This window comes from Rousettus aegyptiacus, unplaced genomic scaffold, assembly GCF_014176215.1.
Source record: "Rousettus aegyptiacus isolate mRouAeg1 unplaced genomic scaffold, mRouAeg1.p scaffold_m13_p_10, whole genome shotgun sequence".
NCBI classification, from domain to species: domain Eukaryota; kingdom Metazoa; phylum Chordata; class Mammalia; order Chiroptera; family Pteropodidae; genus Rousettus; species Rousettus aegyptiacus.
This window is the reverse complement of record NW_023416285.1, coordinates 67,426,428-67,450,335: the sequence shown is the minus strand read 5'-3', so window position 1 is coordinate 67,450,335 and position 23,908 is coordinate 67,426,428. Positions and strand designations below refer to the sequence as shown.

General features: G+C 35.0%; 1 protein-coding gene across 1 annotated transcript in view; it reads left to right on the top strand.

Annotated features, from left to right (window-relative positions):
• The window catches only part of GABRB1 (gamma-aminobutyric acid type A receptor subunit beta1), a 368,322-nt gene that overhangs the window by 323,064 nt on the left and 21,350 nt on the right, over positions 1–23,908 (top strand). The window contains exons 6-8 of the mRNA XM_016161179.2: positions 18,503–18,640; positions 18,744–18,896; positions 21,750–21,994. Of these exons, the coding sequence (XP_016016665.1) occupies positions 18,503–18,640; positions 18,744–18,896; positions 21,750–21,994 (536 nt within the window). The remainder of the gene's footprint in view (positions 1–18,502; positions 18,641–18,743; positions 18,897–21,749; positions 21,995–23,908) is intronic.

Genomic DNA, 23,908 nt, shown 5'->3' with positions numbered 1-23,908 from the left:
GAAATACTTCTTAGTCTTGCCAGTTGAAAATCACACATGTAATGTATTTTTCTTCTTTGTTGAATTGCAAAATAAAAAGAAGCTAGTTCAGAGAGGTTCATAAAAGGAATAGAGACACAAATCAGGCTGACATAATTTGACCAGTGAGAACACAGTGAGGAATTGGAAGAGGCTCAGGAAGTGAAGTTTTACTTCTCAACACCATGAGTCAGTCAGTCAGTCATTCGACCAATATTTAGTAAGGATATATTAGAGTGCAAATGAGATGTATGATCTTTCTTCTCTTGAGATTTTGCTCTAGTGGATGAGTGTTACATTTTCTCCTCGTTGTTCCTGTAACATTTTGTACATTCCTTTATTTTAGCACTTTTAACATCATATTGTAATTACTTCTTATATCTCTTAAGAAAATGAGCTCTTTAAGAATAAAGGGGAAAGATTTTATTGATCTGTTTATACCAAAAGCTCATCACAACGCCTGGCATAGTAAGCCTGCAATAAATTTTTAATTAAATTATTTAATCCTCGCAATTCTGTGAAGTAGTTCTAATTAGCCTCGTTTCACAGAGGAGGCTATTGAGATTCAGGGTGGCTGCGATTTACTGAAGGTCACAATCTGTAGGAGGCAGAGCTGAGAGCAGAATCTAGGTTTTGGATTCATGTCTGTTTCTCTTCATCACATCAGAACTGCTTTGACATTGTTTCTCCTGGGGTGATGGGTTCAAAATGACTTATTCATTGCTTTTCAAATTCTTCATTCTAGTTAAGATTACAGATTAGCAGTGCAATCTGAGATGTAAATAGCACAACAGATCAAAATCAGTCTGAGGATTCCCATGTTGCCTAAACCCACAACTGTTACTGGGCCTTGAGCCACAGCATACTATTAACCATATGAAATTACTGTTTTAGGTCCAAAAAAAGCCAAATATCAGCATTTTCATGTGGTTCAACCTAATGGGGTATAGAGTAATTCTTTCTATAGTATGAAACTAAAAGTATAAACTAATAATATAAATTAATTAGTATAAAACTAAGCAGCGTGGTGAGGAAGAAATGTTTTGGGCTAACAAGGTTTCTAACCATGTTATTTAAACTTTCTAAACCTCAGTTTCCTAATCTTCATAATGAAGATAATAATCTTAAATAGCTATTGTAAAGAATGACTGATGTGGTCATGTGTGTAAAATGTCTACCTCTAGATCTGACCCATACATGACACTAAATCAATGGCAGTTATAATTCTGGTCACAGAGGAAGAGGAGGACATGGGTGATTTTAATATAGGATATTTCTTTAACCACTAGTATTTATTTTCGGGGTTTATTCTGAAGTAAGATTTCTAACTTGTTATACATATTTTTATGTTATTCTTCTGGAATTTCTTGTGATTATATGTATTACTTGCTTCAGAATTAAAAGACTCACCCCCACTATATGGAACATCTAACCAGATGTCAATACAAGTCATCTGCCAAATAATACCTTTTAGTAAAAAGTAATCTTCAACAGGGAAGAACTAGCCAAGCAGTAGGGTTTCAAGGACAAATATTTATATGAACTATCTCAAAGAATTCTCAGGAGCATTGACTGGTCTAAGCTTTAGAAAAGTAACCTAGCCAAAATCTTCCTTTTGAAATGAAGATTAATAACCAAAAGTGGCTGCTCCAAACCCAATATAGATAAGCAGCCAGAATTATATTCACTTCCAGAATTCTCTGGTCAGCAGCATATGGACTAAACCAAATTATCTCTGAAAATCAGAAAATAATAACAGTATTATTTTATTTAAAAATCCATAGTTTAGTATCATGCACTTTTGGAAATTGAGGACCCATCTATATAATTGAAAAAGGTCAAAATGGAGATTCCTCAGGGAGTAAAAGTAGTTCAATCTACACTTAAATCTCCAAACATGTTGTTTTATGTCATCTAAGTGTACATCTTTTTGATAGAATTTTCATACTGTTAGCGTTGGAGTGATCAGAGTTTCAGTAACACACTCACTTCTAGGTCCTTTCACTGCCAAAGAAATGAATTTTAACTTAGTGAATATGAGAAATATTTGTTTATTTAAAACAGTGTGAGGTAGAAGACAGGTCAAGCCTAAAACCAGCTAGCCATATGGAAGTGAGTTTACGCACCCCTAAGGAGAGGGTACAGGTTACAGCCAAGGAAGATGGTGAGCTGTAACCCATGGGGAAGAAGAGGTCTGCCTTATATTTGGCAGCCATAATAGGGTGGTCCCAAAGATTTTCCTAAGCAAATGGCAAATGAGGTCACCTTGATTGACACCTGGCTGCTATATAACTTTGCTTAGCGCTCACACACTTACCCAGAATTCAGTCTGTTATAATTAGATTCATGAACTTCTAGGCATAGTCATGATATTATGTTGCTATAATAAGGCTGAATTTATGAGCAGTACTTTTGCGCATAACTGTGTTTGTAGCTGGTTTAGGCCAGCTAAGACTATGAACCTCCTTTCTTTTGTCTCTGGGGATGCAGGAAGGATTCTCTAACTATAAGTAGGGTGTTCTTTGGGCTGCCTCCAGGCTGGGCCCCTATTCCGTCGTTCCCCTGTTGCTCATGTCTATGGCCCTTGAATATTCTATAGAGATTGGGTATAAAACTAGACTTCATGATCTTTGTACTTTTTCTAAAGATACAGCTAAAATGCGTAAGAATTTAAGTCTACAAACTAAAATGTGTCAAAATGCAGTCTTTATTTTCTAAAACTTAATTTAATTTTAGACTGTATGGCTCAATCTAACAACTTCCACCTATATTCTCTTAAATCCAGCAATTAATTTCTCAGACACTTCAGTAATATCAGAGTTGTTTCTATCTTCCTGCTCTTCCCCCTGACATTGACAGTGAGCTCAGAGGACAGACACCCAGGTAAAAGCTATCAGGAGTATAGAAGAGATGCACCTTAGTCAATTCACACTTTAGTTGTGACACCCTTCCCCATGGGGTTCATTCTAGGCTCTGGGGGTGCTTACAGACACATTGGTTCATGGGGTTGGGGTGGGGGTATCCACCTGCCATGCTCAGTGTGTTGGGTCGTTGGCCTCTGACTGGCCTCAAGTTACCTCAGCAGTAACTTTTCCTGTCTGGGGCTCAGTACAGGTGAAATCAGTCTCACTCCCATGGGGACTGGGCATTCTGTGGATGCTGTCTCAGTTCTCACCCAACTCTCTAGTACTAGTAATGTGCCCAAGACTTAACTGGGTCTTTGTTCCCTATGCCTGCTGCATCTTTCCAATGAGATTACCCTGAGATCTCAGAGGACCACGGGTTCTCTCATAGTGCAAGAAACAGATAGAATTGTCTCTGGCACTCTGCAGCCTTAACAGAGCATATTGCCTATTCTCTCAGATGATAGAATGGAAAGCCTTCTTTCCAAGTCTTGCTAGCCTTCAGCATAAGACGCAGGATCTGCTCAGATCCAAAACTTTAAGAGGCTATCTAGCATCACACCCCGCATCCCAGAACCCAGGTTGAAGGGACAGAGGCTGACACAGGCTTCCCAAATTCACATCTCACTCTTTCCTCTTTACTTCTCTTCCCACATTTACCTTCCTTGAAGTCTCTAACTAGTGTGTGTGTTGTGGGAGTTCAGGGTGAAGGGAATTGCAAAAGTTTGCATGTGTAGACATTCTTCTATCTGACTTTCAGGGCAACATCGTTTAAACCAAAGAGTCAAAAATTTTGCCTGCTTATTATTCAGGTTCCCCAAGGGTCCCTTTCCCTATACCCACCCCTAGTCATGTGTGACCACAATCTTATTGTCTAGGCCAGAGGTAAAGATGAGGCCCTTGTATTATAAGTGAAGACATTCCACTTGCAATTTGATTACAGAACATTCTATATCTTCCTTTCCCAAAAGTTCTATCTGCTTAGAATGAGATCTATCATTATGAACTATTTGTCACATCGTCAGTACAAATAGTTTCTATATGAAGCCACAGCATTCTATAGCTATTGGCCAAGGTTTCTCAGCCTCAGCACTATTAAAATTCTGAGCTGGATATCCTTATGGAATACTGCTGTCCTGATCATTGTAGGAAATTTAGCATTATCCCTGGCCTCTACCCACTAGATACTAGTAACACCCATCCCCAGGTTGTGATGACCAAAAACATCTCCAGATGTTGCCAAATATTTCTGACTGGAGAAAGCATCCTCAATTGAGAAACACTGCTAGAGACCCATTCTGAAGCAACACATACTGACTGTGTGATGCTTCTAAGTATTTTGATCACAGACTGCTTCTAAAAAGCACTTCACAAAATGACCTTTTTTTATCTTCCCTGTGAGTCAGAGAGTGCAGATTATTAGCCCCATTTCCACAGACAGAAACTTGGAAGTACTTGGCTTTCACAGTCAGGTCATGGAAGTCTGTACTTTCATTTTCCCCCTCTGAAAAGTAAAAATGATAATCACCGTTTTTCTTCCCCTGCCTGAGATGAGGCAATAACTAGAGAGCAATGCCCTTTCATAACTGCTGTTACCAAACTTCTGCACCAATCAGCTTCAAAGACGAATTTAACTTTGTCTTCCTATTTCATGGACCTCAGAAATAAAGCCCTCAACATAAATAAAATGGCAGCAAGGCACATGTTTCATCAATGTAACTGCCAAATTACATGGAGTGAAAAATCAGTTCCAGCAAAACCAATAATAATTGGATAGTTGTTTTTCTGTGTCATACACAGACACAATGCAATTTTTAAAACATAGATATTAATGTGCCCAACGTGCCTACCACAGTAACCTTTGTGATACCAATCTAGCATTTGGGAATGAGTGCAGTTAAGCTATAAAAACAAACAACTGTGAACTGTCAGTTCTACAACACTCTATTCACATGGATTCCAAAGGCCAAGAAATTATACGAGACTGTATAATAGTTTGTGAGCCACGAAAGTACATGGTCTCATATTGCTACCACTATCCAAGCTGATCCAAAAAAACATGAGATATTTGAAGATGGCTGAGAAGTACCAGAGAAATATACCTTGTTGGGAAATAAAATTCACCTTTTTTAAAATATAAGAGCTTCCTACTATATGATTATTGTAAATTATTTCAATACATCTGTAAAAACCCAGAGCAGGGACTATATAACTCTGTAACCACAAATGGGGAAAGCATCAAGTTGAGAAATTGAATTGAGTAGGTCTCAATAAATGTCATTTGAATGTGAGTGAATAAGAGATATGGGACTAAAAAACATATACCTTAAAAAAAAATTCAGGAACTAGGCAAGTAAGTTAATAAAAATTTAAAATAAACTCTGAGCTAATAGAATAGTAATTTTTAATTTAGTGTATTTTATATCTACTGGCTGCATAAACATAACTGAGAGCTATGAAGAATGAGTCCATGTCACTTACTGCAGATGGATATTTGTTAACTCATATGCATAGCTAAAATAACATAGACTGTCCTATTCAAGATGTTAGTGAAAAGATTATTACTTAAATATTAAATATAACAAAACAGCTTATTTTTTATAATTGCTTTAGTAATCAGAGTTGCATGTATTTAAATATAAACAGATTTCTAGCTGAAAATTTGAATTTGTGGCAAGGTATATTAATCACAATTGTTCTAGTATCATTTAATATAAATTTTAAAATAAAACCTGTGGATATCAGGGTTCCAAAGCTAAAAGCATCACAAAAAATCTAAAAATCCTGAAGCTGAAAAGAATACAATTTTCAGACATTATTCTGAGTCAGAGACTGTGAATCTGGAAGGTCTTGAGTGCCCTCTAGGGGTTATTTAAGTAATTTTCAAACATTTGACGTTGACTACCAAAATATATTTGGGCAATTTTAGAACACAAAAATAACTAATTGAGGTTTTATTTTTAAAAGCACTACATGTTTGTCACAGCCATGCTACCCTGAACAAGCCTGATCTCGGAAGCTAAGCAGAGTCGGGCCTGGTTAGTACTTAGATGGGAGACCACCTAGGAAGACCAGGTGTCGTAGGCATAAATAAATAAATAAACGAAAAACAAACAAACAAATAAATAAATAATAAGAGATTGTAAACTGACAAGATCATTGCAATCTGTGAGGTCAACCAAGGGTTGCCTCGCCAAATGAATGAATGAATGAATGAATGAATGAATAAAAGCATTACATGTTTACTACATAAAATATTTGGAATAAAAAAATCACTTATAATCCTAATATTCAGAATAATCACTATTAACTATTTTCATATATATTCTTGGTTGGTTATATGTACACATCCACATACATTTTTATGATTTTTTTCCCTCTTAAAGCATACTGTAAATGTTTTATCATGATTGGTTTGAGTGGAGTTTTTTAATTTAATGTATTCTTCAAAAATGTATTTTATTGACAAATCACCATTTCTTATCATTGGAATTTCTTGTTGAAAAGTAACACTCTCCCCCAAAAAAAAGAAAAGAAGAAAAATTTAAATAAAACAAAACTCAGTAACCACTCAGGGTGGATCCATAAGCAATAAAATTAGGATGTGCATGACTCTTCAAAATAAAAACACCATAAAGATATTCTGAAGAATATTTCACATTTCCAATAAAAAGTGGTCATTAAAATAAAATTAGTCAACTGGAGTTATCATTTAAACTATTACTCTATGGTTTCCAGCCATTAATAACATTGCCGAAGCAGTAAGATTAAAGTAATACCACATTTGAATTAGCTAGATAATTGCCTTGGTTTCTACTTGTTCATGGTCTTATTTATCCTCAAAGATAGTTTATACTTTAGAAAATAAAACTACGTGTAGCATATTAGATGCTTGTCGAAATCGGGCTAGACTAGACCTGGTTTTGTTTTTCATTTTTTAAAATAATGATGCATACCTTTAAGGATGCCAAATAGATGAGACATTCTTTAAAAAAATATGCAATCTTAAATTGGATTTTAAAACAATCTTAATCAATATTCTGATATTGACAAACGAGATTCTCTGCTTACAGAGTTAATTTTTTTTTCATGTGTTCAAGTGAATGTGGTCACTCCACTGCTTAGAGAATACAGGCATAAAGGCATTTGCCCACAACCAAACAAGTGTTTTACAGTGAAGAGAGGTTTTGATCTTCCTTTCTAGTGGGTGCAGAAATTACTGGCAGAGAAGACATTCAATCACAGTAACTCTGAGACCTTGCTTGAGGTGAATTAAACAAGCAAGGCCCTCTCCTTTTCATAATGGCAATAGTAAGCAAAAAGCTCTCTCAGTTTTTGAACAGAGATTTCTCACCAAACTTTGTAAAGAGTACATGTTTTATTTGGTTGCAGTACTGTGAAATTCATCTTTTTGAGAAAGTTGTACCTAGATCTTGGAAGAACTTAGGAAAAAGATTTAACAGTCACAATTTATTTTCATCTTTTGCCCAAGTTTTTTTTTGTTTTTGTTTTTGCCATTTATTTTTTTTTATGATGAGAGAGTGCAAGGAGTTTGGGTGTTCCCTAAATATACAGAACGTTTAAAAGGGTTTCAAGAGTATAAAATAAAATTTGCATAAATATCTCAGAAAAAATCTACTCCATGATTACTAATATGAAGTGGAAAGAGATGAATAAGAATTTTTTTCTGAAACAAATTTTTTGTTTTCTGTTTATTAAGACAAACTGTAGAAGGCTGGTGGCTGTTTTGAAAAAATTAATTGGCAACAAATATATAAGACAAGCATTTAATAATAAAATTTTAGCATTTCTAGGTGTGATGATCTTTTAATCTACCACTGATTTATACCATAGAGCACCAATTCTTATCAATGACCAATAACTTTCCTAAAACATATTCACCTACCTAAATTACAGCAATATTGCTCCATTAGCATTCTTAAAGGAAGCTGTACAAAGCAAAGTTTGTTACCATGAGCCTATAGACTTAAACTGGTACCTCAAATGGTTATTGGTGTCTACAGAGTGGAATCCACCATCCTATTGTTCCAGAAGACAAGAAAGGTAAATTCTAAGACACTTAGGCTGGTGAGGTTGAGTCTGGGCAAGATTCTAACCTGAGATCCTATAGAAAGGAAATCAGTAATCTATGCAGGCTGCTTAATTTCTCTAAACGCAAGTCAAAACAGACTTCACATTCTTATTTGATAGGATTACAAAATCAGTGACTCAGGGAAATATGATAAATGCAGAGATAAAGACTTGAGGCTAAAACAATTAAGCAAATATTAAATGGATAAATGATGGTGCCACCCTGCAAAATGCTGATTAAAGACGTTTGGTATCAACCTACAGGGAGAATGCCAAGAGAGGGTTTCAGGGCTCTGACTTCATCTGTGCCGTTCCACATTTGTCTCAGTCAAGAGAATAATGATAAAAGGCATGTTTATCAAATTTGAAGATAACATGAAACTAAGAGGGTGAGCAAATAAGGATCAAAAAAAATCTCAACAGGCTAGAACAGCTAGTCAAATCAAATTAGATAAAATTTAATGGACACTATATTAGATCTCATATTGAATCCAAAGGAAAAAAATAATAATGTTACTGTCAAAAAGCTAATTTGAACTTGTGCTGCTTTAATGGAAAACTGTTGACTAGAATAAGAAAAGTCTTGATCTTTGCTAGCCACTCAACCAAGAATATCATGAGTAGAATAGGTATGACATAAAAGACCAGAATAGGGTCAGACAGAGGCTTAGAGACCACTCCTCGACAACCAAGAAGACAGCTATTGAGTACAATCCACTTTGGCAGGAAGTTGGATCTTGAGAAATTTCAGGTGACTGGCTAGTTAAGAAGTCAGGGTGGGCCACAATCAGGTGAGAAAATATGATGATGGTAGTAGGATTTCCACCAGTGGGAAATTTAAGAGGAAATGGATATATTTCAAACAAAGAAAGCTCGGAAGGATATCTTAGGTAATACCCTACAACTCCATTGTTATCTGGGGTTCAGCCAAACCATTTTGCCATCAAGCACTATAGGCAAAATGTCAATATGCTACCAGTTTTTCAAGGTTTTTAAACAAATTGTTGGCTCCAAAATACATACATAAAACTACAATATTAAAATTAATATAACATGTTATCAAGGCAGCCGCAATCCAATGCTTTTATAGTGACATGTAAATTGTATTTAACATGGAATGTGAATACATTTTAATATATTTAATATACTGTGGAAAGGTGTCTCCAAAAGCAACAGTGTCTGGGGTCTAAAAGTCTTTAAATAGGGAGGACTTCGTATAGACAAGGATTAATGGACTAGGCAGTATTAAGCAATCAGATATGAAAGGGTGTTACTCTAGAAAACTCATTCTGAGAATTTATGTTTTGGCCAACCATTGGGGAGCCAAGGCCTGACTGGAGTAGGAGACCCGAGAATCCTGACTTTGTTTCTGATTCATTAGCTCCTGGTTCTGGCTGAAAATAAGAATGGGTCTTCGAGGGATACTTAAGATATCAGAAAACATATTTGGACACTATGTAATTCCTAATATGCTGCTGCTTAATTCCTAAATCAGTCAAGATTGTCTCAATGACCAGGACAGGATTAACCTGAGGAGAAAGTCAATGCAGGGCAAGGAGCCAGAGAACTCAAGAGGTAGAAGAGCAAGGTAGACATGCCACTTTTCAGTTTGGGACTCCAAGCTTCAAGGGTCATAAAGCAAACTGTAAACTACTGAGCAGAGAAGAGCTTCATAGACTGTGACTATCCTGAGAAAGACCAGAGCCCAGAGAAGAAAAAACTGAAAGGGATCATAAGAGATGTCTTTAAAAACAGAAGTACTGTCATGTAGAAAAGGTACTGGGTTTTTCTTCTACTAACACAGGGGGTAAACAAGGATCAGATGATGAATACTCTCTAAGAAGATAAGTTTATACTTATTCTAAGGACATCTTTTCTAATGATTATCTAAAACCTAAATAATTCTTGCATTGACTGAGAAAATAGCGAGATGGCCATCTCTAGGGACTGCACGATCATTCAAATGGTGGGTTGTCAAGTTTCCTTGGTTTGCTTGCTGCTTCTAAGGATATCATGGAGATACAGATATGAGGGAGGAACGTATCCAAAGTAGCCTTTAAAGTAAATGTTATAACAGATTTGGAGCCATCGGAAGAATTAGACCTTATTGGTTTTCTAATCTCGACAGGCAAGAACAGCTAGTCAAATAGAATTAGATAAAATTTAATGGGCACTATATTAGATCTCATAATGAGTCCAAAGGAAAAAAATAATGTGACTGTCAAAAAGCTAATTTGAACTTACGCTGCTTTAACTGAAAACTGGTGACTGGAATAAGAAAAGTCCTGATCTTTGCTAGCCACTCACACCAAGTATATCATGAGTGGAATAGGCATGACATAAAGCTGGTAAAAATTGTATTAACATGGGACCAGAAAAATGGTGAAGATGTGCTATTACAAACATCTAAAAATGTTGTCATGGAAAGGATCTACACAGCTACGATAGAAAAATATTGATAAATTTTTAATATTTCTGCCCTCATATGGAACGAGTAGGAAAAACTGGGAAGTGAAAGACTACTAAATTTATTTCAATAGGTCATTTCCTAGCCATAGTTGAAATGCTGATTAAGAGTGTGATTTTGCTTAGGTGCTAGTAATGACTTATGTAAACAGGAAGAGAACATACTGACTCCTATAACTGGACTGGCCACTCTCCACTCAGCATTTCTTGTTTGTCAACAGCTAAAAGAGAAAAGAAATTTTTCTCTCCTCCAACTTTTGAACAAAAGTCCTAGGTTTCTCTGTGACTGAACCAACTTGGGTCACAAGCCTATTTCTGAACAATTAATTTGGCCAGGGGACTGCTATAAACTAATTGTCTTAGACCTGGGCTATTGCTTAACCCTGAGCCAGTCACCAGTAGGAAAGACGATAATATTTTAATAATTGGCCTAAGCCAATCAAGCCCTACACAATGAAATCCGAGATAAGGCTATGGCTGCTCCACAAAGGGGAAATATATTTACTTAGGCCCACTCATGGATTTAAAGCATAAATTTCTGCATTATCTAAAACCCAGTTAAGTACGATTTTAGACCATTCTCCCTTCCAGCTCTATTAAGCACAGTGGGGAGTAATTTTTATTTCCAGATTATAAAATGCATCCAAAATGGAGTGTTTCAAATAGTAAAGAGGAATACTAACATCCAGATACTTCTGCACTTGTACTAGCTCCATGCATTCTCATCCACCGACACCAACTTAATTTTATCTGTACCACTAAGAAGTCTCCAGGGGCTGAGAGGAAAATTTGAGAGTTTCTATGTAGTTATTGTTGCTAGGAAACAGCATCCTTGCTATTCAAGTGTTCGGGCTTTGAGACACTGTGTGAAGTCACTGGTTCATAAAGGAAAACCTTTGGTAAATAGGCTGTTTAGGTGTGAGTAAATTGATGTTCTCTCTCTGTAGCAAATGTTCTTGTGTAACCTTTGAATAACAGTGTATTTCTAGGCCTCTATTCTTTCCTTTGGATCCAGCTGCCATTATTGCTCCCATGAGAACTCAATCTTCTACATGAAATAGAATGAGCATTTTTTCCCCCAAATAATCCATAATTATCTCAGTACCTTGAACACTAAGCCTAACTGGTTTAAGTTTTTTTTAAAAAAGTGCAAGTGAGCTTGGAAATATAGACCCAGACTACTGACCATATAAACTATTAAATAGCATTGAAATCTGCAGTGATCCGTGGCATTGAATTGTTCTGCTGCTCTTCAGAAGTGGGAGACAATGAGGGGTGCTATTTTGGCTCCTCCTTTGCCTTTTCCCTTTTCAACCCCAAACTGCAAACCATCTCTGGACTCTCGATCCAATTATTGCTTACCTGTTTCTTCCCTAGGATCCTATAATTCAAAAACCAGCTTGAGGCTGTAATTTATCACCTAGTTATTCAATAAGCCTAAAATTAACAAGCAGCTTTTTCCATTTCCTTGGTGCCCAGACCTACCTGTAAGGTTCCTGTGAGCAGAATCGTCTTAATCAAGTAATAATCTAGCTCAAGAATGCTACCAAATAAGTTACCTAAATCAGGTTACCGGTATGAGAAAATAAACTTAGAACTCTAAGCAGCAAACAACATTCACTAATTCATTGATTCAAAAATATGCATGGGATGCTTACTGTGGATAGAATCTGTTCTAGGCATCAGGAACTTTTTTAAAAAAAAGCAATAAAAGAAGGTCCTTGCTGTCAAACATAATATAAAGAGGAATGAAGGAGATAAAAGGCAGAGGTAAACACAAAGTTATGTATACAGATGAAATATTTGCATTATAAGATGTACTATATAATTGATAGGATCTCATCAAGAAAGCAGAAACCACTCAAGTTTTTCCAAAGGGGGATTTAATAGAGAGAATTGGTTACAAAAATTAAAAGGCCTTGAAAAGCAAAAAGTAGAAGTTAAAAAGGGTGCTAAAAGAGCAAAAGTCAGAAGTTGCTAACAGCCCTGTGCTGGAGCCCACAAGTCTGAATCTGCTGCCATCCTATTAGAGGTGCGGCGCTAGATGTTTGTGGTGTTGCCAAAGAACATGCTGCCACTTCTTCATCTGTGAGAGTCTGGAATCACCCCACTGCCCTGTCAGCAATCACAGGCAACCGTGACACCACCACATTGCCAGAGCCAGAATCAAGAGCCTTTCCTCCCTCTTCCACCTCTCATCCTCAGCCAGTTATTTTGAGGGCATCGTTTAACATGAAGCCAGAGAGAGCCTAGCCCCATGAGTACAGAGCAGTGTGTAAAAAGCAAGATATAAAACATCAAATGAAAGCCTGGCACAAACCACAACAGAGATTTTCATGTAAAGCACTGGTAATCCCAAACCTGGAGCAAATAATTCTTCCCTAGAAGAGAGAGTGTATCAATCCAGTTTCTTTTGCAGATAACAGAAACTCATTTGGCTAGCTTAAACAGAAAGAGATTTAAAACAGAGAAGTGGTGCTTACAAAATTAAAGGACTGAAATTGTGAGCTCTAGGCTGGGCCACTAGAAAAGACTCCCAGAACCCTGTGCAGACTGGCCCTCCCAGGTAGCTGACAGCGCCACCACAATCAGGAAGCTGGTGTTCAGGTAGCTCCCACCACCATATTGACTTGAGGAGCACAAAAGCTAAAATCGGAATTCCTGGTTCCAGACTATATGAGTTGCACCAACAAAATGAGTGTCTCAAACACCACCTATGAGATCACTCACTCCATCTAATTCAGGAAACCTAAATCATATCCATACCCTTAGTTGCAAGAAAATCTAGGAAATGTAGTTTTTAATCTTTCCTAAAGACAATTAGAACACATGCTAAAGGAAGCCAATCCACACAGTACCTGCTACAGAAGGAATTTTGTGTTGAAATGTATAACATTTTGCAAGCTCCAAGAGGACATGAGCAATGTTAGTTTTATTCACCACCATAATTCCAGTACTCTTCCATCACTTGGCACATATTGAGTAGAGACATCTGCATACATTAGTGCCTGCTTGTCAAGTTAAGGTTGGTACACAAAGCAAGAATCCCTGATGATAAGAAGCAAGAATCCAATATTCTATAAAGTTTTATTGGATATTGACTATATGCTAGGAACTTGGTACATAAGCTGGACACTGAGGTACAAAAAGGAATGAAAACCAGTCCCTGACTTCAAGTAACTCAGAGTCTAATGAAAGAAAAATAAGCCAAGTAAATTTCAGCATTGCTCTGTGTGTGCTTGGTTCAAAGCAAGCACGCTGTCGAATTGATGAAAGTCAATTGGAATCAGAAAGGACTGTGACTAGTTGCCTTGAGTATCTAACTATACTTCTTCCCACATTCAGTCATGACTACCTAACCTTTTTATTCCTCTCAGCCTAGTTTTATCCTTCAAGATGTTATAGTGTTTGTACATATTCAACTTTGCCTGTAAATTTCAGTTTTCTTGCTAAAATTAAGTTGCTTATTGAGTAAACTTTTTGAAGTAAATCAGTTTCCCACTGATATTATCCTACCTTTATGTTATTCCTTCTATATGCTATTCCCTCTGGCAGGCTGGCCTGCTCCAACCATCTGGCCAAATCCTCTGCAAATACATCTCTGACTCCTTCAGATTAACAGTTTTCTGAGACTGCTGTTGAACATCGAGACCCTGGAAAGCAGGGCCAAGTCTAATTCACTGTAGGCCTTTGGTGCCTAGAATAGTGCTCGATCCCAAGCAAGCAGGTACCTCTGGTGTACAGCACATAGAAGCTAGCATGAAACGCTGTTCCATCAGCCCTGTTTTTAACGCCTACTTATATACTGGGTTTAAGAATTTCCTCCCTGACAAATACTTACAGTTTAAATATTTTATGTTGCCAGCTAAAAGGAAAATCATGTGCAATCTAGCTCAGAATAAAACAGCTATTTGTTTGTGAAACATGAGTATCCTAAGAGAGTTTAAGTTTGGGATATATTGTCCTGGCTCCTTAAAAGATTTTTTAAAACTAAACTGTACTTATTTTAATTCCATCTATCTTTTTGAGTAAAAAAAAAAAAAAAAAAAGCTTACTTCTTATGTCATCTTCCTAAATGAATGATGCCAAGGCATTTTGCATCATATAAAATAGATCCTTGGGAGAAATTTCTTCCAGGCCTGGCATCAGCACTTCTTTCAAGCCAATTGGATCGTTTTTACTTCATGGACACTGTGAACTTTTTAACTGATCTGATTTTGTGGTGATAGACACTTTTATGTCTCTGAAAAGAGACAGATCTGTATGCCCCTGGAGGCTCATTCTCCTCTTCCCGGCAGAGAGAAGACTCAGCAGATCCAAGTTAACTGGACAGAAGCAGAGGCTGGTCCCAGCTGCTGAGTTCATAAGGCTATGCCTTTATTACTAGTTCACCTCCTCTACCAGACCCTCCATTGTCACACAATCATGTGATCATACAACTGTCTATCTAATCCTATAAAAAAGTACAATATTACAAGGCAGGGCTTGTCTCTTCTGAAATCATAGCTACAGTGCACTTAGTCTAACTCTAATGAGTCTAGGCAGTAGGATAATGAGAACTTTTGGGGAATTTGTGCTCCACTATGTCTCTGCAGCTAAATTTTTCCTGAATGAACCCCATTCTATAGTCACACTGGTTGTATGAACTTGAAACCTCACATCGGAGAACATTGCTCACATGTAGAACATCTTCAAGATTCTATGATTTCCTTATTTTAAATTTAATGTTTTGATTTAAAAATATATTGGTTCAAAAATCAAAAAATTTAAAAATATATAGTGAAAGTTTTCCTTCCATGCCTATTGCCCATCTACTTATACTCCCCCCAAAAATATAATTGTTAGTTTGTTATCTGACCCTCTAGAGTTTTTTTATGCATATATAAGCTTACACAAATGTATTTTTGCTTTTCCCAGCTTTTTATACATGTTAGCATGTTATAAATATCATCATTCTGAATTTTGGTTTTTAAAATTAAAATTAGCTTCAGATAATTTTTTATATTATATATAAAAACTTCCTCATTTTATGCTTTATAATAACACATTAATGTGCCATAATTTAGTGAACCACTCCTCTATTACACTGTTTTAAATATTTTGCTATTAGAAACAGTGCTGTAATGAATAATCCTGTACAGATACTCTTCACAGTTGTGGAATTTAATCTGTAGGACAAATTTCTAGAATAGGAATTGCTAGGTCAAAAGGTATATACATTTATATCTTGATAAATAAAGCTATGGTGAATTCCATATGGGTCATACCAAATTATACTTTCACCAGCAGCATATGAGAGTATCTGCTTCCCCACATGCTCAGCAATACAATGTGTCATCAGTTGGCCAATTTTTTCCAAGTGATAAAGCAAAAAATTGTATCTTAATATAGATTTAATCTTAATTTGCATATCTCTTATTATCATTGAGGCTGGGCATTTTTCCTTTTTCAGTGAACTCTGTATTTGTATCCTTTTCCCACTTGTCATTAGGTTTTTGGTTCTTTTCATTTTTTTTTATAAAAGCTCTTCATAAATAAATAAAATTAACCTTTATCTGTAATACGTACAGCAATTATTTTTTATTTCTTATTTGCTTTTGATCTTTTATTTTTCTCCATAGTTTTGCCTTTTTCAGGATGTCATATAGTTGGAATCGTATAGCATGCGGTCTTTCATATTGGTTTCTTTCACCTAGTAATATGTCTTTAACTTTCCACCGTGTCTTTTCATGGGTTGATAGCTCATAATTTTTTAGCACTGAATAATATTCCATTCACCTACCAAAAGACATCTTGGTTGCTTCCAAGTTTTGGCAATTATTAATAAAGCATCTGTACACATCTATGTGCAGGTTTTTGTGTAGAAATAAGTTTTCAACTCTTGGATAAATACCACGGAGCACAATTACTGGATTGTGTGGTAAAAATATGTTTAATTTTTATAAGATATTGAAAAAATATTTTCCAAAATGGCTGTAGAGTTTTGCATTCCCAACAGCAATGAATGAGATTTCCTACTGCTCCAAGTCATCGCTAGTATTTGGTATTGTCAGTGTTCCAGATTTTTACCAATCTAATAGATACGTAGTAGTATCTCATTATTGTTTTAAATTGCATTTCTCTGACAATATATAATGTGGCGCATTTTTCATATGTTTATTTGCCATATGTATATCTTCTTTGGTGAGGTATCTGTTAAGGTCTTTAGCCCATTTTTAAATTAGGTTTGTTTTCTTATTGTTGAATCCAAAATATACAAATTGTTGAATACTTCAGATGACAGTCCTTTATAAAATGTGTCTTTTGCAAATATTTTCTCCCAATAATGGCTTGTTTTCTCATTATCTTGAGTTCAGAAGTTTATAACTTTATGTCAAATTCTCAAAAAAAAGATTTGAAGAATCGGTCTTACAAACCCATACCCAAAATCAGTATAAATCCTCAATATGCCAGAAAGTCTAATGGAGCTCTTTCTAAGTTTAATAAGTAAGGAGAGTCTCATAGCCTCTCAGACATCAAGAGATATATATAGATAAAAGTGTATGTCTTCTATTTTTATGCCTATACTTGGAATATTATAAAATAAGTTACCGAATACGGAAGATTACCCTATTGAGAGAGGGAAAGTTCTTGGACCTAGAAGGATGATATAGTTTAAAGAGAAATAAAATAAAATAAAATAAAATAAAATAAAATAAAATAAAATAAAATAAAATAAAATAAAATAAAATAAAATAAAATAAAATAAAATAAATTGTAATATTTACAGCAAATAATAATCTCTATAGAGTGGCAAAAGTAACAAATACAAAACAGTTGTGAGTTCAATGAATTCAGAAATAAGAATTCAAAAAAAAAAAGCTTTTTGAAGAGAAATTAGAAATTTTTAAAACAATAAAGTTAAGTCAGGTTTATTTTCCCTCAAAAAAAAAAAAGGAAGCATAGATTGAATTATCTTACATTCTTACAGTGATATGTTGATGGTGCCTTGGCATTCCACTTCTAAATTTTAAATATATTCTTTTTTTAATCTCTTCAAAAAAAATTTACTAGCTTTAATTAAAAGTAGGTCAGCATAATGTTTATTAAAATTTACCTTTGAAACATAAGCCCTAATAATTCTAATGGAAAATGATTTAATTGTTTTTTTTTTTATTGGAGATGAATAGAAATCGAAAATAAATTTAGATCTTCTTTATTTCTAGCAGGTAGAGACAAATATAGTTTTCTATATGCCTTAAGGAATTTTTAAATTTTTAAATAGACACATACTTATTTTTTTAATGCAAGTTACTCTTAAAGATGACCATAGTCCAGCTAGACCCCTGGCAAGTAGAAGCAGAGGTGGAAGGGGAAAGAGAACAAGCTTTGGGGTAGACCCTTCTATTGCAATCTACAACCCTTCACACATTCCCCTTAAATTAACTAATGCTTGCCCTCACGAGTATTAAGTTATAAAATTATCACCAAGAATTCGTACAGTTCTTAAAATTTTCACCTATAAACAATAATCAGAATATATGAAGCTTGCATACTTTTTTAAAAAAGAAATTTATATATTTTTTAAATGTCTCAATCCTTTAATTGGTATGTGTACATTTGGTCTTTAATTATATTTCATTTTTTACCCTTTCTGTTTCCTTTTTAATAAATACATGCTCGATTATTATTGTACTTGTTGTTAGATTATACATAATAAAAATCTATGTCCAGGCACCTGGAATCCAGCCATCCCCCAAAGAGTGCCCATTGGTAGACACGAGGAGAATAAACATGCAGCAGTGATATCAGATTTATTACTGAATGATCACAGAACTTATGTCCACTAAAGCAAGATTCATCCGTCTTCTCAATGCAGCCACAACCAACCCATCAGAAGTTGCACTCAACATGAGCCCTACATAGTGTACTTATTTACGGCACTGTCATCTTACCATCACTTACTAGGAATTTTCTCTTCGACTCCTAGTCGAATTTCTAGACCAATTGAATTAGATTTAACTATGATATATTCTTGGTTTCAGATGGCTATACCACTGATGACATTGAGTTTTATTGGAATGGAGGAGAAGGAGCAGTAACTGGAGTTAATAAAATTGAGCTGCCTCAGTTTTCAATTGTTGACTACAAGATGGTGTCCAAGAAGGTGGAGTTCACAACTGGTGAGGATGTTTCCCCAAAAGTGCACTAGGAGCACTATGAAAGAAAGAAGATGGTTTCCACCAAATGATGATCTGATTTTTTTTCTGATTGTTTTCAACTCAGGGTCATATCCACGACTGTCACTAAGTTTTCGTCTAAAGAGAAACATTGGTTACTTCATTTTGCAAACCTACATGCCTTCCACACTGATTACAATTCTGTCTTGGGTGTCTTTTTGGATCAACTATGATGCATCTGCAGCCAGAGTCGCACTAGGTAATGCATTCTCAGCACAGCAGAGAGCTGGGGGGATTTAGCATCAAACAAAGAACCAATGTTAGGAATGATAGGCAAGGGCTTCTCTCATAGCAAGCCATAGAATGAGATTACATAAGAGTACTCGATAATAAAACATCTAAATGTAAGCACTTACAGAGTGAAAGTTTTACCATGTAATATCTTAACATTTTACCAAAAAAAAAAAAAAAAAGGTCTTAGAGTATGTTCAACACAATAAGTGCTTCTTTGAGTATTTTTTAAATTCTCATTACACTTATTTTTACTAACTTTGTGGTGATTTTCTCTTTGGTCCTCGTTTTTTACAGTGGAGAACATTTATAATGCATATTCTCAAATGGATTTCGAAAAAGCAAAACATCATGATTATTAACAAGCTATGTCAACTGTTGAGAAATACTATCTCTCAAACGCTAACTAAAGTTAAATCATTGATCTGAGTGTCCCTTAAATGGCGCTCATTGCAGTTGACTAAGGAATATGCAATTTATGAGCCATATTAATGATTTGTGATCAAGACAAAATTAAAATGGTTTCCTTCCTGGAGGAGCAAAATTCAGGATAAATCTTGCCATGGTTGAGTAATTACTGCAAGTTGAAAGGCTATATTAAAAACTTTAAACGGTTTTTTGGAAAGTTAGAATGAATAAGATCTGTTTGATGAATCAGAGCATGTGTGGGTCTTTCTCATTATTTGATCATAGAGCCATTTCAGTTATCACTTTCTGGGGCTTATTCTTATGCATGTGCATACCACACACACACACACACACACACACACACAAGCATATTTTTTAACTAAGCTAACGTACACATCTTTTCTCTTCTGAGACTACTGAACTGGATTAATGATCATCATACCCCTTCACACCTAAACTAATTGTCATCTCTACAGCTCATTTCCAATGGCTGAGAACATGAGACTCACAAAGTTAAGTGCTGACAGCCACTTACTAACCTTTGAACATTCCAAGACTGAGAAAAGTAAACAAATAGTTTATCATATTATATGTGTGATATGTATCTACACATAATATTCAATGTGAACATGGGTATGTGTATGCTATGGTTAAGGAAAAACACTGAATGATGTCCATAGCAGGGAATAACAATAGTCAAGGTCATGAATTGTGGTTCTCTTTATACTTCTATCCTCAAAGCTAATGAATGATATTTGATATTTTGATTAGATATATATCAGCATATAAAGGTATTGACTTAACATGTTCTTTGAAATGTAAAACCCATAATATTTTAAAACTTATCTATGTAGAAAAGAGATTTATTTATTCATCTATCTTGCTTAAAAATTTAAACCAATGAGTAAAAACATACATGCATTTAGTGGAGTTTTAAATGAATTGTTTGTTTCTGTCAAAGATATTAGTTAGAATTGTAATAGGTGAAATTTAAATTTTTATTCAAAGAAATAATGGCATTTCATATCAGTGAAGCACAGCTGAATTCATCACTGATCTAAACCATTTTAACTTGTATAGTAGTTTTGACTTCCTACTTTATCTGTTCTTCTAAAAGATAACTAGTCAAATCAGGAAGTCTATCTAGAATAATCTGATTGGAAAATGAGTGCTAAACTTATTTTTTCCTTTTCATTTTCTATCTTTATATCCTTTGCAAGCTTTTCTTTGTCTGTAGTAATTCATTTCACATTTCCTGCCTTTATTTTTAAGGATCACCATCGAGTGCCAGACTTTACTTTCCCATCTCTCTGCTTTTATTTTAAATGCCTTTGTTTAACATTTCTTTGCCTTTTTCCCCCTAGCTGAGTAATCTACAGCAAAATAACTAACCTAAGAATTTTTAAAACATTCTGTTTATTCAGCTATAAAAAGAGAATAATATATCTGCTATATCATACTCAACAAACTGATAACAGTCATGTAACTGTTTGAAACTGTAAAACAGTATACAAATGTGTATTTAATATTAGTATTACAACTCAAACTATCTACCTGAAATTTTAATTTCTCACTTCTTGTTTTTTCTCAATTATCATTTCATCATCATTATCATCACCACCAAATCTTTATTATGCAGCCACACAAACATTATATGGTTAAGAATGCTATATTTAACAAAGTAGATGAAATAGAATCTTCCTTTTAAGAGCTTACAGTCTTAAACTTCTTTAAATATTTCAAGTTGAATTTTTAAAGAAATCTTATTCTTGACTCCAGAGAACTAACTCATTGTAGGCTCTGGAATCAAGAAACTAGAGGTAATATTTGAAAAACCAAAGCAACAAGATTATATCTAACAAATACATAAAGCAAATGTTTGATGTAAATCATACTTTCTTATATGTTATTTCTTTTAATTTTATTTCACTATAAATGATGCTTCTTATTTTAAACCATAATACTGTCTTTGTGACTTGAGTATATTACAGATTTATGATATTACGTAGATCTCTTCAAACTAGTCACCAACTTTCAGTTTGCTTGTAGCTGCTGTGGAGATAAGAATCACATGGACAAATTTAGGAGGGAGACGAGAGAGACAAAGAAGAGGAAAGAAGGGCATATAACAAAATGATAGACATTTGACATTAGACCTTTCCAACTACTTTTTTCTTTGTGCATTATTATTTTTTTTTTTAAGGGAGATGTGGTCTTCAACTCTCCATTAATAGTGTATCCTATTTTATAATTTTTCATGGAGTATGTAGGGTGTCTGCAGCTTTGTCTTCCAAAATGTCTCCCCTTTCTGTCCAGTTGTTTATTGCATTACTGCCATCATTCTGGGGCCCCAATCTTAGAAAGGACAGCTTAACAAGTGTGTTCAGCTAAACTGTGTCTTTCTGTCTCACAGGAATCACCACGGTGCTGACAATGACAACCATCAGCACTCACCTCAGGGAGACCCTGCCAAAGATTCCTTACGTTAAAGCAATTGATATATACCTGATGGGTTGCTTTGTGTTTGTGTTCCTGGCTCTGCTGGAATACGCTTTTGTAAATTATATCTTCTTCGGAAAAGGCCCTCAGAAAAAGGGAGCTGGCAAACAAAACCAGAACGCCAATGAGAAGAACAAACTAGAGATGAATAAAGTCCAGGTAACGTATAAAATATTCCTAACAATACTCTTCTTTATCTTTTGCTTTTCATTGATGTTCAGGACTTCCATTATAGAAAAAAGAGAACCAAAATATTAGTTTGTCTTAAATATGGCTCAAACAATTCTTCACTTTACATATTTGAGAACAGAGAGTTAAAGAAGTTAGGTTAAAGTTTATACGGATTAATCACTTACCTGAGCCTCAAACTCAACCCAAAGTCCATTATTCTTTATCCTAAACTATATAGTTATAAAACTACATATATACATACATACATACATACATACATACATATATATATATATATATATATATATATATATATGTTTAAAAAATCCGGATCTGCTTGATCAGTAAGTGAGATAACTAAAAAGTGAATAAACTCTCTACTCCAAAGTGGAAATGAGGGACTATACCACAATGCTTACCACCACAGACTGGAATCACACTGCCCCAACTGGATTCTCAGCTCAGCCACTCACTTGACTTTATAACTTCAGGCAAATCAACCTATGTAACTTATTTAACATCTGCTCTTAAGGTCATCGCCCATAAATGAAGATTATTATAGTATACCTATCTCACAGAGTTGTTATAAAGACTGCATGAGGTTTCTTTTTTTTTAAGTCTGGAATATAATATAATAAGTGCTCAGTAAGTATTAGTTATTATCATTATATATAAGACATTGTCACTCTTTATCTTTTGCTTTTCATTGATAGATCTAATGACCTATGCTGTCACTGGGCGGAATTAAATTAAAATTAATGCTCTGTTTATTTTTTTAAATGTCTCTGTAGCCTCTAACTCTATGCCATTTTCATTGGAGTCTATTTAAAATTATGTACATTGAAATACTGTATCCACTAGAATTGTTTTCAAGATGGCACACAGGTGACAACTCAAATATTTATTCATCTAGCCACTGTCTAGCTAAATTGGGGGTACTGCTCTGAACAATACAGAGCTCCTTACCTTCATGGAATTTAGATTCTAATGTCAGAACACAGGCAATACACAGACAAACAGTATTAAGAGGATAATTTTAGATCATAGTAAGTGCTATGAATAAAGTAAAATAGATAATGGGCAAGAGAATGGTTTGGTTCAGGTTAGAGAAAACAGGGAACTTTGATCAGGTGATCAGGAAGACCACTTTGAAGAATTTACCATTCGATCTGAGACCTAAGTGATGAGAAGTAGCAACAATGCCATGTTCAATCTAGGCAAAGTAAATAACAAGTACAAAGGCTCTTAGGCAGTAATTGTTTGATGTCTTAAAGTACTGAGAGAAGAGCAATGTAGCAAGAGCACAGAAAGTGAGGGAGAAAATAGAGTAGCATGAAATGGGTTGGGGAATCAGGCAGAAACCAAATTATGAATCTTCAAAGTGTATATACCTTCATGTTCTTTACTAAGATATCAAATTGGATGAATACTGTCAGGTAATTAGAAAATTATAAGCAAGGAACATACAGATTTAGCCACATGATCAAAATCTAAAGCAACACATTTAAATAAATTTTTACTCTTGTATGAAACACTGTGCTTGATGCTGTGGGAGAAAGGGTAGGCACGGAATTTGCCCTCAAGAACTTTCTAGTCTTGCTAAGAAAAAAAATTATACTTTTTTGAGGTGACTGGATTATAAAATGAGACAGAACAGCATTTATTTTGAAGAATATATCTGAAATGCCAGTTCTTTTCTATTCCCATCCTCATCTCAGTTGCCTTCTGAACCGACTAGCAGGCTGTCTACATAACTTGGAATGTGTGTTAACTGATATATCCTGGGGAAAAGCCCTACATAAAAAAAGTGGTATAGGTTCACTGGTAGGAAAATTCAGAAGATATGAACTAGGTGGACACTCAAAAATAGAATTGAAAAGGTAAAAAGGAGAAAATAGGGCC